This window comes from Acinonyx jubatus, chromosome B2 (genome assembly GCF_027475565.1).
Source record: "Acinonyx jubatus isolate Ajub_Pintada_27869175 chromosome B2, VMU_Ajub_asm_v1.0, whole genome shotgun sequence".
NCBI lineage: Eukaryota > Metazoa > Chordata > Mammalia > Carnivora > Felidae > Acinonyx > Acinonyx jubatus.
In genome coordinates, this window is record NC_069385.1 from 115,576,539 (window position 1) to 115,593,372 (window position 16,834).

Sequence of the window (16,834 nt, forward strand, 5' to 3'; positions counted from 1 at the left end):
TACATGGAGTTTACAGTAACAGCAGGGCAATCATCCAATCGTTCAACACAAATTTATTGAGCACTTACTGCATCTACCACATTGTTTAGGCACGGATCATACAGCAGTTAATGAACGAGATGAAATTCCCCGCCCTTATGGGGGTGACAATTTACAAAAAGGAATAGGTCCAGTGAATGATACGTTACACACTAACACAGTAATCGAGTCAAGTGTAAAACTGCAAAGGGGCCAAGCAGGAATACAAGGCATAGTTAGAGACGGTGACAGGGACTGAGTAAACTTCAGAGGGTTAAAGGGCAGGGAGCAGAGCAAGAGACCTGGGCTGGAGAGTGTCCTTCCGTGGGAGGAGCCAGGCTAACGATGGCAGAGAGCTAGGGTTGGAGACCTGGGTGACCTTATTATAGCCTCAGTTTTCCTTGTGTGTCTTCTGACCTGACAAGGTCGTCGCGTGATTTAAGTGAATTACTGTGTGCGGCGTGCGGGGCACGAGGGCTGGCATCAAGAGGGCCCCCAATCAAGAGCAGTCAAACCCCAAAGCAAGTGGAGGCCTGGGTGGCACAGATTAAAGGGCTTCCCGGGCTCCGCACCGTAGCTGCCCTTGCTCTCCTTCCTCGCTCCCCTCTCTGGTGCCCCGCCCGCCAGAACGCCCTCGGGTTCGGCCGCAACGGCTCGGGAACGGCCGGCGTCCGCGTCTACAGCGCCGCCAGCCAGGCCGCAGCTGCGTCGGACCTCAGCGTCCGCTCCCGCGTCCCCGCCGGGAGACCCAGGTGGAGCCGTGGCAGAGAGCCGCCCGGGGTCGGGGGCTGCAGGGTGGAGCCGGGCGCGGGCGTCCGGGTGCGGGGCACCAGCCCCGGTTGCCCTCCGAAGTCCCGGGACCGGGGCTGCGTCAGGGGCCGGCAGGGCCCGGTGCGTCGCGGGCGCTCAGTGTTTGTGGCATGAATGAATGACGGTATCCCTGAGAGCTTATCTCTCAGAGGTATCTTCTCTGCTTGTGAAAGGCCGCCGAACCGCAAGGACAGGGGGCGATGCATGCGATTTGCAACCGGAGCCTTTCAAACTCTTTGGTCCGAGTTGCCAGAAGCCCCAGAACTGAGCTGCAGCCTGATCCTCTCGCTGCCACCGTCTGTCTCCTCCTGCGGCCCCACTGCCCAGGCGCGCCTTCTTCTTTCAGACCTCACCGCTCTGTTCATTTTGTTCTTTGGGACTGCGCCCCCACTCCCACCTGCCATGGCTCCCTTCTCTTTCTCTCAACTCCTATTGATGTATCAGTGCCCCCCTGTGAAGCCTTCTCCAACATCCTCACCCTGACCATGAGTTTCTCTCCAACACACCCCACTGGTCGCATCGAAGGTAGTTGTGTATGCTTTTGATGGCTGTCGACCCAGTCCCCAAGGCTCTTCATCCCCAGCCACCAGACAGCATAACTGAAGGATACTAAAAGCAGTGCACCCCGCTTGTGCCTTTGCTATATCCCAAATACATTCCCTATAAAAATGGAGGTAGTAACGGGCAAAGGGCTGTTGTTTCTGATGAAATTACAAATGCTTATTTGAAATTTTGGAAGTGGATATTACCTTACCATGATTATAGAGAATATAGGAAAGATGACAGTATGAGGCGAAAGATATTCTTGCAACTAAACTAAGGTTCAGGATTTCACATCTACCAGTCAGGTTAATAGAAATTTGGGTTGCATTTAAGTTTTTTATTATTGGCCTTTAAAATACTTTCAGCATATTATGTAAATGAATCAACAAATGGTTGATAGGGGTAGTTTGGGGGATGCAGGGGCTAGGTCAAATGTGCCTTTTTTATTTTTTAATGTTTATTTATTTTTTGAGACAAAGAGAGAGTGCAAGCGGGCAGGAGCAGAGAGAGGGGCAGAGCATCCAAAGCAGACCCTGTACTGACAGCAGCTAGCCCCATGTGGGACCCAAACTTGTGAACTGTGAGATCATAACCTGAGCGAAAGTCGGACATTCAACCGACTGAGCCACTCAGGTATCCCAAAAGTGCCTGTTTTTTAAAAAACATTTTTAAAAATGTTTATTTGTTTTTGAAGGGGGTGGGGAGAGAGAGAGAGAGAGAGAGAGAGAGAATGAGCGGGGGAGGGGCAGTGAGAGAGGGAGACACAGAACTTGAAGCAGGCTCCAGGCTCTGAGCGGTCAGCCCAGAGCCCGACGTGGGGCTTGAACTCATGAACTGTGAAATCATGACCTGAGCCAAAGTGGGACGCTTAATCGACTGAGCCACCCAGGTGCCCCCTTTTTAACATTTTTTTTGAGCTTATTTATTTTTGAAGGAGAGAGAGACAGTAAAAGTGCCTGTTTTTAACAATGCCCCAAATTGAGCATGGGAAGACTAACCAAATAAATGATAAATAAGTAATTGGCTACATTTACAGCAGTCCTCACACTTTATTGTGTAGCAGAATCACCTGGAGGTTTCTTAAACCAATTGCTGGCCCATCCGCAGAGTTTCTGATTAATTAGGTCTTGCTAGGTGGGACCTGAGAATTTGCATTTCTAACATGTTCCCAGATTATGCTGATGCTATTTGTGTGGGCACCAAGTGTGGGCTACACAGATGAAAATAATTTGTTGGTAGTGAAGCCAGATGCCCAGAATCACGTTTGTAGAAAAAGAAAATGAAACCCTAGGAACTTCAGACCCATAGTCCACCCACCTAAATATTTTGTCTGATGTCAAGAAGCATCAGGGAATTGTTTTCTAAGCAGACACTTAGCTTCAAGATTATGGGTAGAACTTAGCATGTTATTGATCACACCATGTACAAAGACCCATCACACTGATGCCCTCAGGAGTCAGCAACAGAGACCCCCTCTTGCATTGTGTCTCAGCTGAAAGGTCATTCCCATCAGTGTACTTTGATAACTTTTTTCTGAAATGCACCACCTTCTCCACACCAAACTGCATCTGCCACTTGTAAATAGGAGCTTCTTATCATACGTGTCCTGCTAATGCATGAAAATCAACCAGTAGGGTTCCTATGAAATCAAGAAAGACATAATGGAGCTGCACAAAGTCTAGAGATGACTAAAAAAAAAACCAAAAAAAAAAACAATAAGGAATCATGTGTTTTATCTTTATCATGTGATGAGTTCTTTAAAGACAGCTTTTCCTCCTGTCCCTCCTAACCAGCCTCGCTGTGGTCCCTCCCATGAGTGATGACTTTATTACTTTCCCCCTAAGCTACAGTAATAATAATGGTCTCCAACTGGACTTTCTGCCTCAGTCTCTTTCATTTCCAGCACTGTCCAATAGAACTTTCTGTGATGATGGAAATGTTTTATACCCGCACTATTCATATTCAGTATGGTAGCCTCTGCCCCATGTGGCTGCTGAGCACTTGAAATGTAGCTAGTGCAACTGAAAAACTGAAGCTTTCATTTCATTTTATTTTAATCAAGTTAAATTTAAATAGCCACAGGTAGCCAGTGGCTACCATGCTGGATAGTATAGCTCTAGACCATACCACTGACACTTTGTCTTGCCAAAAAGCACTTCTCTGTGCATATTACTAGTCCTGCTCAAACACTTTCTTTTTTTTGTCATGATAAGTGTACTCTTTGATCCCTATCACCAGTTTCACACATCCCCACAACCCCCTCCCCTCTAGTAACCATCAGTTTTTTCTCTACAGTTAAAAATCTGTTTCTTGGTTTCTCTCTCTCTCTCTTTTTCCTTTGCTCATTTGTTTCCTAACTTCCACATATGAGTGAGATCATATGTCTTTCTCTGACTGACTTATTTGGCTTAGCATTATACTCTCTAGCTCCATCCATGTTGTTGCAAATGGCAAGATTTAATTGTTTTTCATGGCTGAATATATATATATATATATATATATATATATATATATATATATATACACACACACACCACATATATATTTCATGGCTGCACACACACACACACACACACCACATCTTCATTCATTCATTCACCTATTGATGGATACTTGGGCTGCTTCAGTAGTTTGACTATTGAAAATAATGCTGCAATAAACAGAGGGGTGCATATATCCCTTTGAATTAGTGTTTTTGTATTTTGGGGAAATGCCCAGTAATGCAATAGTGGTTCTATTTTTAATGTTTTAAGGAACCTCCATACTGTTTCCATAGTGGCTGCACCAGTTTGCATTCCCACCAACATCCCTTTTTCTCCACATCCTTGCCAGCATTTGCTATTTCTTATGTTTTTGATTTTGGCCATTCTGACAGGTATGAGTGATATTTCATTGTGTTTTGATTTGCATTTCCCTGATATTAAGTGATGACAAAGATCTTTTCATGTGTCTGTTGGTCATCTGGATGTTTTCTTTGGAGAAATGTCTGTTCATGTCTTCTGACCATTTTTAATTGTATTACTTATCTTTGGGGTATTGAGTTGTATCCCTTCTTTATATATTTCAGATACTAATCTTTTTTCAGATATGTGATTTGCAACTATCTTCTCCCATTCCGTAGGTTGCCTTTTAGTTTTGTTGATTGTTTCCTTCACTGTCCAGAAACTTTATTTTGATGTAGTCCCAATAATTGTTTTTGCTTTTATTTCCTTTGCCTCAGGAGGCATAGCTAGAAAAATGTTGCTACAGTCAATGTCAGAGAAATTACTGCCTGTGTTCTCTTCAAGGATTTTTATAGCTTCAAGTCTTGCATTTAGGTCTTTAATTCATTTTGAGGGTTTTAAAAAAAATGTTTATTTATTTATTTTGAGGGAGAGAGTGAGAGAGCATGTGTGTGAGTGGGGAGGGGCAGAGAGAGAGAGAGAGAGAGAGAGAATCCCAAGCAGTCTCTGTGCTGTCAGCACAGAGCCCTATGTGGGGCTCCATCACACGAACTGTGAGATCATGACCTGAATTGAAATCAAGAGTCAGATGCTTAACTGAGAGCCACCCAGGCACCCCTTGAGTTTATTTTTGTGTATGGTGTAAGAAAGCATCCAGTCTCATTCTTTTGCATGTTGCTGTCCAGTTTTCCTGACACCATTTGTGGAAAAGACTTTTTCTCACTGTGTATTTATTCCTCCTTTGTCAAAGATTAATTGACCATATAATTGTGGGTTTATTTCTGGGTTTTCTATTCTAGTGGATTGACCTTTGTGTCTGTTTTTGTGCCGGTACAGTTTTAATTACTATCACTTTGTAATATAACTTGATGTCTGGAATTGTTATACCTCTGGTTTTGTTTTCCTTATTCAAGATTGCTTTGTCTATTTGGTGTCTTTTGTGGTTCCATACAAATATTAAGATTGTTCTAATTCTGGGGAAAATGCTGTTTCAAATACTAAGTAGCTAAAAAATCTGGGTTCAACCCAGAATTTTAGGCCCTCCAGGAATAGGCCTCAACCTACCTTTTTGGGCTTGACACTGACTTTACTCCATCTACTAAATTACTTGCTTTATATTATCTCTGTAATTTTATCTTATTTTCTTCCTGAAATACCTGATTCTTCTCCCTGCCCCCGGTTTAGACAGTGCAGAGCTCAAATCATATCCCCCCTCCCCCAGGAGGCCTTTCTCATCCCCCTAGGTTGGAATTATTAACCCCACTCTGTAGGTCACATGGTATTTGGATGTAGCATTTTTTGGAGCCAAAAAGATGGAGTTCAGGTTCTGGCTCTGCTATTTGACTCTGAGAAACTAAAACTAAACTCATCAGTAAAATGGGTACAATCAGTATGAGGAAAATAGTACCTCTCTTGAGAGGATGTGTGTGAAGAACCTGCCAAATAGCAGGGCAGCAATAAATGTTAATACCTGTCTTTCCCACTTCTAAACTCTTACAGCACTATATTTTGGGATTTTTATTCTACTAAACTACAGAGTCTTTGTTCTTTTGTATCCCCAGAGCACCTAGCATTCAGCAAATGTTTGTGGGATACTAAATTAATTGACCACAGATGAAATAGTAGGTGAATTCTGAAGTCACAAGTGAAGGCCACGAGGGACACCTGGGTGGCTCAGTCAGTTAAGTGTCCGACTTCAGCTCAGGTCATGATCTCATGGTCCGTGAGTTCAAGCCCCGCATCAGGCTCCATGCTGACAGCTGGGGGCCTAGAGCCTGCTTCTCTCACTCTCTGCCCCTCTCACTCTCTCCCCTCACTCTCACTCTCTCACTCTCCCTCTCACTCTCTGCCCCTCCCCTGCTTGTGCTCGCTCTCTCTCTCTCTCTCAAAAATAAATGAACATTAAAAAAATGTTTTAAATAAAGGAAGGCCAAGAGTACATATGATAGATATTTATAAAATTGTGAAAATAAAAGCAGACAGACCTGCTTTTATCCAAACTTAGTCTGGTAGATGGGGGGGCTACCTCTCAAAATATCAATGATGTAGATTGAAGACAATAAAATGAAATCTTACTTTCTGTAAGTGAACTAGTGGGATACAACACCTCCAAAGGGTGTGACAACAGAAAATATATATACTTTAGCATGGAAAGAGAGAGAAATTCTCGGGGGATAAAGCTCTTGGTGCAAAGGTCACACCCTGATGGTCCATTGGCTGATTTCTGGCCTGGAGAGGTGTTTTGTTCAATGGGATATGTAAAGTGATGGACAACATTTCCAAGTCAGAAGACCTCAGATAAAAATCTGAGATAAAAAATTGTGGCTTCTCTTGAAAAAGATCCAATCTGTGGGTACCTGGATGACTCAGTCGGTTAAGCATCTGACTTCGGTTCAGGTCATGATCTCACAGTTCCTGAGTTCCAGCCCCGAGTTGGGCTCTGTGCTGACAGCCTGGAGCTTGCTTCAGATTCGGTGTCTCCCTCTCTCTGCCCCTCCCTCTGCTCAGTCTCTCTCTCCTTCAAAAATAAATAAACATAAAAAAATTTTTTTTAGGGGCGCCTGGGTGGCTCAGTCGGTTAAGCGGCCGACTTCGGCTCAGGTCATGATCTCGCGGTCCGTGAGTTCGAGCCCTGCGTCGGGCTCTGTGCTGACAGCTCAGAGCCTGGAGCCTGTTTCAGATTCTGTGTCTCCCTCTCTCTGACCCTCCCCCATTCATGCTCTGTCTCTCTCTGTCTCAAAAATAAATAAACGTTAAAAAAAAATTTTTTTTTAATTTTTTTTAAATAAAGAAAGGAAGAAAAAGATCTGATCTGGTCATGCTGGGCCCCACGTGACCCATGCCAGCTGGAAATGAGTAGCCTTTGGTGCCTCTGTCAGCTCCAGTGTCCCCCCACCTCACCCCCCACCCAGTACCTCGATGGGCATATATTGCCTGCTTCGTGCCAACCCCACCTTAGTGCCATTTTCAGGAACAAAATGCTGGATTCAAGACCCTGGACCCAACCCAGGATGGCAGTTTTTATCATCTCAATATACTCAGCAGGTTACTGGGCTCTCTCAGTTGCCAGGAACAGATACATTCCAGTAAAGGACGCTTGTTGTAAGATTACATAGGAAGGGGCGCCTGGGTGGCTCAGCTGGTTAAGTGTCTGACTTCATCTCAGGTCATGACCTCACAGTTTGTAGCTTCGAGCCCTGCACTTGTCTCTCTGCTGTCAGCAAAGAGCCTGCTTCAGATCCTCTGTCCCCACCCCTTTGTCCCCTCCCCCATTCACACTTTTTTTGTTCTCTCTTTCTCAAAACTAAACGTTAAAAAAAATATTACATGGGAAAAGTAAGGAAGACTGGATGAATATTCCTACAGGTGGGGGAAAGAAATGGAAAAATATTGCTTGTTTTAATGTACAGTTCTGTTTCTTTCTGTAAAAGACACAAATTACTAATTCTCTTTTGTTTTTTAATTTTTAGTTTTTTTAAAATTTACATCCAAATTAGTTAGCATCTAGTGCAACAATGATTTCAGGAGTAGATTCCTTAGTGCCCCTTACCCATTTAGCCCATCGCCCCTGCCACAACCTCTCCAGTAACCCTCTGTTTGTTCTCCATATTTAAGAATCTATTATGTTTTGTCCCCCTCCCTGTTTTTATATTATTTTTGTTTCCCTTCCCCTATGTTATCTGTTTTGTCTCTTAAAGTCTTCATATGAGTGAATTAATATGGTTTGTGTCTTTCTCTGACTGACTAATTTCACTTAGCATAATACCCTCCAGTTCCATCCACGTAGTTGCAAATGGCAAGATTTATTCTTTTTGATTGCCGAGTAATACTCCATTGTATATATATATACACCACATCTTCTTTATTCATTCATTCATCCATTGATGGACATTTGGGCTCTTTCCATACTTTGCCTATTGTTGATAGTGCTGCTATAAACATAAGGGTGCATGTGTCCCTTCTAAACAGCACACCTGTATCCCTTGGATAAATGCCTAGTAGTGCAATTGCTGGGTCGTAGGGTACTTCTATTTTTAGCTTTTTGAGGAACCCCCATACTGTTTTCCAGAGTGGCTGCACCAGCTTGCATTCCTACAAATTACTAATTCTCTTAAGTGACACATTGTAAAATACCTCTTCCATCCTCTTTTATATTCCCCAACCACATTCTCACTTTATTGAATTGTGATCTTTAATTCACAGGACTGGCTATACAACACACAACTGCTACCCAGTGCTTTGAGAGTAAAAATACAATATTGGACTATGGCCCAGTCAGTTCACTTTTCAAAAATCTCGGTTTTATCACCTATAAAATGGGATAACAGCAATATTAGGATTGTTGTGGAAATTACATGAAATAACTCGTGAAAAAAATTGAGGGCAATGCTTGGTATATAACAAGTGCTCTATAAATATTGGTGATGATGATGATGATGATAAATGAGCATTCTGAAGGAAAACAACATTGCCGACACATTAAACTTGTTTTCAGCTTCACCTATAAAAGAACTACTTGGGTAATCTACATATTTGGAGTATCTTATAGCTATGTGATGTGTGTGTGTGTGTGTGTGTGTGTGTGTGTGTGTATACACACTTTTCCATATTTATGTGGGAAGCAATTTAGAGTTTATGCTTTTTTTATTATTCAAAAACATAGGTGATCAAGAATGATTGGGGCACCTGTGTGACTCAGTCAGTTGAGCATCTGACTGTTGATTTCAGCTCAGGTCATGATCTCATGGATCATGGGTTCAAGCCCCATGTCAAGTTCTGCACTGACAGTGGGGAGCCTGCTTGGAATTCTCTCTCTCTCTCTCTCTCTCTCTCTCTCTCTCTCTCTTCTCTCGATTTGTCTCTCTCTCTCTCAAAATAAATAAATAAAAACTTAAACAAGACTGTACTTTCTTCCACAAATGAATCTATAGCTATCCTCAGTAATTCCTCCTTCTCATTTTCTTTTTTTTTTTTTAAATATTTGTTTTTGAGAGAGAGACGGAAGGAGAGAGAGGGAAGGAGAGGGAGAGAGGGAGAGAGTGCAAGCACAGGAGGGGCAGAGAGAGAGGGAGATAGAGAGCCCCAAGCAGGTTCCAGACTGTCAGCACAGAGATGGACACGGGGCTTGAACCCATGAACCATGAGATCATAGTCTGAGCCAAAAGTCAAGAGTCAGACGCTTAACTGACTGAGTCAATCAGGGGTCCCTCCTCATTTTCTTAAAAGAGCAGGATGAAAAAAACAAAGAGCAGGATGATATAGATTTGTTTTTTAAGTTTTTATTATTTATTTTTGAGAGAAAGGGGTGGGGGAGGGGCAGAGAGAGAGGGGGACAGAGGATATGAAGTTGGCCCTGCACAGACAGCAAAGAGCCCGATGCCAGGCTCAAACTCATGAATTGTAAGATCATGTCCCAAGAGCCAAAGGCACATACTTAACCCACTGAGCCACCCAGGTGCCCCAGGATGATATAAATTTTTAAAGCTTAATGTGACCCTTTGAGACTGTGTGTTCCAACCATGTTATTTTATGCAGAAAACTGAAACTCAGTTTCTGAGAAACTTAAGCCCAAGCATACCATTAGTTAGAAAAACAGCCACGGCTGGAACCCCAGTCTCCTGATACCCCGTGCAATGTTTTTTTCTGCTACACTGTGGTGCCGCTAACTGGGTACTTGACAGTCATTTAAGAAATAGCAATCTTAAGTATCAGGCACTATTCTGGCACCTGTGGACACAACCATGAAAAAAGCCCTGCCTCTTGGGTTTAGACGAATGGACAAACATTGAATCAGGTCCTGACAAGTGCTATGAAGAAAAGGAAAGGATAAAGGGAAGACGTTGTATTGACGAGTTAATCTTTAGTATTTTTGGTGAAAATTGGAGGTGATACTGACTTTTACCTCTTAATCACTTCCCCACAACATAGCAACATAACTGAATGTAAAGAAAACTAGGCTTCCCAGCAAGACACTTGGGCCTTAGCCCCAATTCTAATTATTAAACAACCAAGGCTGTTTAACCTTCTGTGTTTCTCCATTTGGAAAATGAGATTAATATATGCCTTGAATTTTTTTATAGGGTGGTTTTGAGTATAAAATTGTACAAGAGAAAGTTTCGCAAAACAGCACTGTTATGCAAATGTAAAATATCATTATGTGGAAATTTTATTTCCATAAAAGTGTACTGAGAATCTAGATTTTTTAATTTTTTTTTTTTTATCTCTTTCCACTCAACCAGAAATGATGCAACCAGAGAAAGGCTTCCAGGGTTTTGGCTCTAAACGTAAGCAAAATTCTTTTGCCTATGACGTCCAGCGAGATGTGTACAATGAGGAGACCTTTCAACAAGACCACAGAAGGAAGAGCGTTTCCTCTGGGAACTTGGATATTGACATCACTACCTTCAGACACCACATCCAGTGCCGGTGGGTGTGTGGGGTCATTCAACTGCCTCCAAGCTGTCAGCACCAAAACTCTATTCCTCTGGTGATGACTTCTGTCTTTTTCCTCTGAATTCCTGTCATCAGGACCCTTAGTTTACTGTGTAATTTTTCTTCAGTCACTTGTTTGTGGTTTGTCTTGTAGCACCCTCTTGATTATAAATTTCTTGGGCATAAAGACCTTGGATGCCCCCCCACAGCATCTAGGGATGATATTTAATAAATACATTGTTCGGTTAACCACTATTACCAGTTTCCTAACAAGAAGCAACTGGGATGGACTAATTAATGGTAGCAGAATGGGATCCTTCTAACCTCATAGCCAGTGGTGCCCACCAAGTCCTTGTAGTCGTACAACATAGGACTTACCCCCCTGATACCCAGTGTGACTGTGTAGGTCCGAAGTTGAGGGGCTCTTAACCTGTTTTTGTGCTGCGAGCCTTTTAGCAATCTAGTAAAGCTTATGAACATCTTTTCAGAATAATTTTTTTTTTTTTACTTTTAAAAATTGTGGTAAAACATGTATCACGTAAAATTGGCCGTTTTAACCCATTTAAAATGTACAAATTAGCAGCATTAATGACATTTCATGATGTTGTGCAACCATCACCACTGTTTTCAAAACTTTTTCATCATCCCAAACAGAAACTTTGCACCCATTAAGCAATAATTCCCCATTTCTCCCTCACCCTACCCCTTGGTAACCTCTCCTCTATGTTCCATCGCTGTGCCTCTTCTAGATATTTCCTTTTCTTATTTAAGTTTATTTTGAGACAGCGAGAGAGAGAACACCGGCAGGGGAGGGGCAGAGAGAGGGAAAGAGACAGAGAGAGAGAGAGAGAGAGAGAGAGAGAGAGAGACTCCCAAGCAGGCTCTGCACTGTCAGCACAGAGCCCGACGTGGGCTCAAACTCACAAACTGTGAGATCATGACCTGAGCTGAAATCAAGACTCAGATGCTTAACAGACTGAGCCACACAGGCCCCCTTGATATTTCATTTAAGTGTAATCACACGATTTTTGTCTTTCATGTCTGGTTTGTTTCACTTAGCATAATGTTTTCAAAGTTTATCTATGTTGTAACCTGATCAGTACTTCATTTCATTTTATGGCTGAGGATATCCCATTGTGTGTATATATCACATTTTGTTTATCTGTTCATCTGTTGATGGACACTTGGGTTGTTTCCACTTTGGGGCTATTGTGAATAATGCTGCTGTGAATATTGGCATAGGAGTATCTGTTGGAGAACTTGTTGCCAACTCTTGAAGGTGTATACCTGAGAGTAGAATTGTTGGATCATATGGTGACTCTATGTTTAATTTTTTGAGAAACTACCAAACTTTTTCACATAGTACACCATTGTACATTCACACTGGCAATGTACAAGTGTTCCAATCGCTCTGTGTCCTCTTCAACTTGTGTTATTTTCCATTTTTAAAAAATACAGTCATCCTACTAGACATGAAGCGGTATCTCATTGTGGGGTTTTGTTTTGTTTTTTGAATTTTCCCGATAACTAAATGTGTTGAGCATCTCTTCATGTGCTTATTGGTCATTTGTATATCTTCTTTGAGGAAATGTCTATTTACTTCTTTTGCTCTTTTTAAAATTAGATTGCCTTTTTGTTGTTGAGTTGTAGTAGTTCTCTATATATCTTGGATATTAAACCCTTATCAGATATATATTTTGCAAATGTTTTCTCCCATTTTGTGGGTTGTCTTTCTGTGGATTGATAGTGTCTTTTGTGCACAACAGTTTTTAATTTTAATGAAATCTGATTTATCTCTTTTTTTGGTTTTGTTGCCCGTGATTTTTGTGTCATAGTTAAGAAACTATTGTGAAATCCAAGATTATGAAGATCTTCCTCTATCTTTTCTTCTAAGAGTTTTATAGTTTTAGCTCTTAAATTTAGATTGTTTTCCATTTTGAGTTAATTTTGTATATGGTATAAAGTAAGGGCCCGACTTCATTCTTTCCATGTGGATATTCTGTTTTCCCAACACCTTTGTTGAAGAGAGGACAGTTCTTTCCCCCACTGAATGATCTTGGCCAGAATTTTTTTTTTTAACGTTTATTCATTATTGAGAGACAGAGAGACGCAGAACATGAGCAGGGGAGGGGCCGAGAGATGGAGAGACACAGAATCTGAAGCAAGCTCCAGCCTCTGAGCTGTCAGCACAGAGCCCGATTCGGGGCTCGAACCCACAAACAGCGAGATCGTGACCTGAGCCAAAGTTGAACACTCAACAGACTGAGCCACCCAGGCACCCCCAGAATATTTTTTAATGCATAAAATACATAGGATTGTAATGGAAACCAGTTGAAATACAGTTCTCAGAATAGAAAAAATACCACTATTATGTTATTTAATAATGTGGATCTAATAACTGCCATAATTTCAAAGTAGTGATGAAATAAATGATGTTTTATGATCTCTGCAGCAATTTTAGTGTAATATGAAAATATTGTGATTTATATTAGTGACAAAGTCAGGTTCTGCTGATACTATAGTGGTTTGCTGTCAATGTTCATAATTGAAGGAAATGCTAAATTTCAGTTAGAAGGTAATGAAAACAAAGATATAATTTTTCCTAAGTTCGTAAACCTCTAAAATTCTATCTATAGACCCCTTGGGGGTCCATAGACCTCAGGTTAAGGACCCTTTGTGATCTATATCATAATATTACCCCTATTTATTCAAGTTGTTCTCACTCATACTTGGGATTTTCAGTCCCTCTCATCCCTTGATTTATCACTACTATTGGCATGTGTTGGGTGACAAAAAAGAAAGGCCTCCATGCAGCCCAATTGTAGACCTTCCTTATTGAGGCCTTCTCCTTTGTCCATATCCTGCCTTTTGCAAGTTGTAGTCTCGGAGACCCTCCCTAGTCCTACATCATTACCCTCATGTTCTTTGCTCCTGATGGGTCAGAGGTCATATGTCAAAGAAGGAGTTTGGGGGCACATTGGCTTTGTCTCTACAAAATAAGAGTCTTTTCCTGACTTATACTTCATCACAAAAATGTATGACCAAAGAGGCATGGGTGGCTCAGTCAGTTGAGCTCTTACTTTCGGCTCAGGTCATGATCTCAGAGTTTGAGTTCAAGCTCCCCATTGAGCTCTGTGCTGACAGTGCAGCTGGCTTGCTCTCTTGCTCTCTCTCTCTCTTGCTCTCTCTCTCTCTCACACACACACAATAAATAAATATTTTTAAAAATTTTTTAAATTAAAATTTTTTTTTAAAGTTTCAATCAAAGAAATTTCAGCCTAACTCCCCTCCACCTGCCCTATCCTTAGACACTTAAATCTGATCAATTCTGCCTCCCATGGGCTTTTGTCACAGTTCTTACTCCCTACTTCTAAAATGTACAGTTATATCCACTTCTGGATTTTAACGTGAAAGGTGGCACAGCTCCGTGGTTAAGAGCAAGACTCAGAGGCCAGATTGCCTGGTTTTGAATCCCAATTCTGCTGCTTCCCAACTGTGTGACATTAGGTAAGCTATCCAACCCTACTTTGCCTCAGTTTCCTCATCTATAAAAATGAGGATGATACTAGCGGCTACTTGATAAGGGGATTGTGAGGATTTAAAGAGTATTTGTAAGGCACCTACCAAATAGAAAACACTATATGGGTGGGGGGTTTTAGTTTTAAAAAAATCTTTGAACTCTACCTCTTCTACAGAAAACCTCATCTCTTTCCTCATTTTCTCCCTTTTTATTAGCAACCACAAATACTCCCTTTCTTGTCAAAATGTCCCCTGTGCTTTCACAATGACTCTTAACATTCCTCACTTTAATGATGCCTTAAGTCAAATCCAGGTTCATGTTGAAATGCTTATACTGTTTCCCCCACTGGCTTTAATTCCTATTCCTCTAGCTCCTTCCTTGATTTTTTTCAGTTTTAGAGCCTTGTCATTCGAGGTCCACTGTATTTTTTTTTTCCATGCTAATGAGCTTTGATGACTCTGCCTACAGTGGCTTGTCTTCTGCCAAGTGGCATATGGAGAGAAGGAGAGACTGGACCGGATGAAGAAACAAATTGTCCCAGTGACACGCTCTGCTCTCCCCTTGGGGGCTATAACTGGAGAGAGCACACTGTGTGCACCTGCCTAACATCCAGGGACTCTCATAAAAATAGCAATGTGATGTTCCTTCCAAACCAATGGTCTTGTTCCTGGCTCCCAAACAGAATTCAATAGCTGTCAGTAGGAATTGTGGTGGTAATAGAGTGTACAGAACACGGAAGTAGAAATCAGAAGACCTGGTGGTTTATAGCCCCAGCTCTGCCCACACTACTGTGACCTTGGAAAAGTCACTTACACTTACTTGGTCTTAATTACCTTAGGGAAAGTAAGGCTCATAGTTGTGGGAATCAAACATGTGAAATTCTTTCTAAGCACACATTTTAGCCTTGCATACATTAAAGTTATATTTGTTAGTATAGTCAAATCTCAGCTATCCAACTATAGCGCACACATGGAAAACCTTCATACGTTTTGCTTTCAGCCCACACTAAAATATAAGCAGCAAAAAGCAATTTAAAACTAAATTAGTTTTGGGGCGCCTGGGTGGCTCAGGTGGTTAAGCATCTGATTTCGGCTCAGGTCATGATCTCCTGGTTCATGAGTTAGAGCCCTGTGCCGGGCTCTGTGCTGACAGCTCAGAGCCTGGAGCCTGCTTCAGATTCTGTGTCCCCCTCTTTCTGTGTCCCTTCCCTGCTCACCCTCTGTCTGTCTCTCTCTCTCAAAAATAAATAAACTGGCTGATTGATTAGCTGAGTGACTGATTGATTTACAATGATTCTGCTGTTTTAGATGATCTAAGTATTAGGGCTGCCTGAGCGGCTCAGTTGGTTAACCATCTGACTCTTGAGCTCAGCTCGGGTCTTAGGGTCATGAGTTCAAGCCCTGTGTTGGGTTCTGGGCTGAGTGTGAAGCCTACTTTAAAAAAAGTATTTCCAGGGAGATAGATTAATAAATTTATTTTAAAAATAAATAAAGGGCTTCTGGTGGCTCAGTCTGTTAAGCATCTGACTCTTGATTTTAGCTCAAGTCATGATTTCATTGTTCCTGAGATCGAGCCCTGCATCAGGCTCGACACTGATGGTGCGGAGCCTACTTGGGATTCTCTTTTTCTTCTCTCCGCCCCTCCCCCACACTCTCTCCCTGTCTCTCAAAATAAATAAATAAACATTTAAAAATAAATAAGTAAAATAAAAGTTAAAGTGGGTTTTCTCAATCTCAGCATCATTAACATTTTGGACCAGAACATTGTTTCCTGTGGGGGGTTGTCCTATGCACTGAAGGATGTTTAGCAACATCCCTGGCCTCTACTCACTACCTACCAATAGCACCCCCTTCCCTGAGTTGTTGACAATAAAAAATGTCTCCAGACATTGCCAAATGACCCCTGAATAACAAAATTGTTTCTGATTGATGTCCACTAGGTTAAAGGATAATAAAGCTTTATTTTAATGCCTTTTCTTTACATAGCTAACTCCTAAAGCACAGGATTCCATCCACTACATTTTCTTCTTCTTCTTCTTCTTTAATATTTACTTATTTTTGAGAGAGATAGAGAGAGAGAGGTGGGGGAATAGGCAGAGAGAAAGGCAGACAGAGGATCTGAAGCAGGCTCTGTACTGACAGCACACAGGATGCGGGGCTTGAACTCACAAACCACGAGATCATGACCTCCATCAAAATCTGACACTTAACCAACTGAGCCACCCAGGCACCCCTCCATTGCCTATATTTTCTATAAATTTCGACATACTACAGATCAAAGCCAAATAGAGTTAATTTTCAGTAAAAAAAAAAAAAAAAAAAAAAAAAGCATATGGAATGACACGGATGTGTTAATTGCCCCTGGTTTCCATCAATATCACATCTCAAAACACTGTGCTTATCAAGAGAAAGCAATAACAGTCCATTTTTCTACTAGAAAGTTTCTAGGTTTAATTCTTTCCAAACATCCTGTTTTGTATGCTAGACTATAAGGCTGAGTTCTTATCATATGTATGGCATTTGGTTCCTAACCAGAGGCAATTTTGTCCCCGAGGGAACATTTGGCAATG

General features: G+C 41.7%; 1 protein-coding gene across 3 annotated transcripts in view; it reads left to right on the forward strand.

The window, feature by feature from the left end:
* SLC26A8 (solute carrier family 26 member 8) overlaps positions 1-16,834 on the forward strand; it is an 83,565-nt gene that overhangs the window by 1,574 nt on the left and 65,157 nt on the right. For 2 of the 3 annotated variants that reach the window (XM_027057899.2, XM_053222897.1), the window contains exons 1-2: positions 632-770; positions 10,553-10,739. In XM_027057899.2, the coding sequence (XP_026913700.1) occupies positions 10,555-10,739 (185 nt within the window). In that variant the 5' untranslated portion in view covers positions 632-770; positions 10,553-10,554. Of the gene's footprint in view, positions 1-631; positions 771-10,552; positions 10,740-16,834 lie in introns of those variants that run through there. The other variant, XM_053222895.1, reaches the window with a different exon arrangement.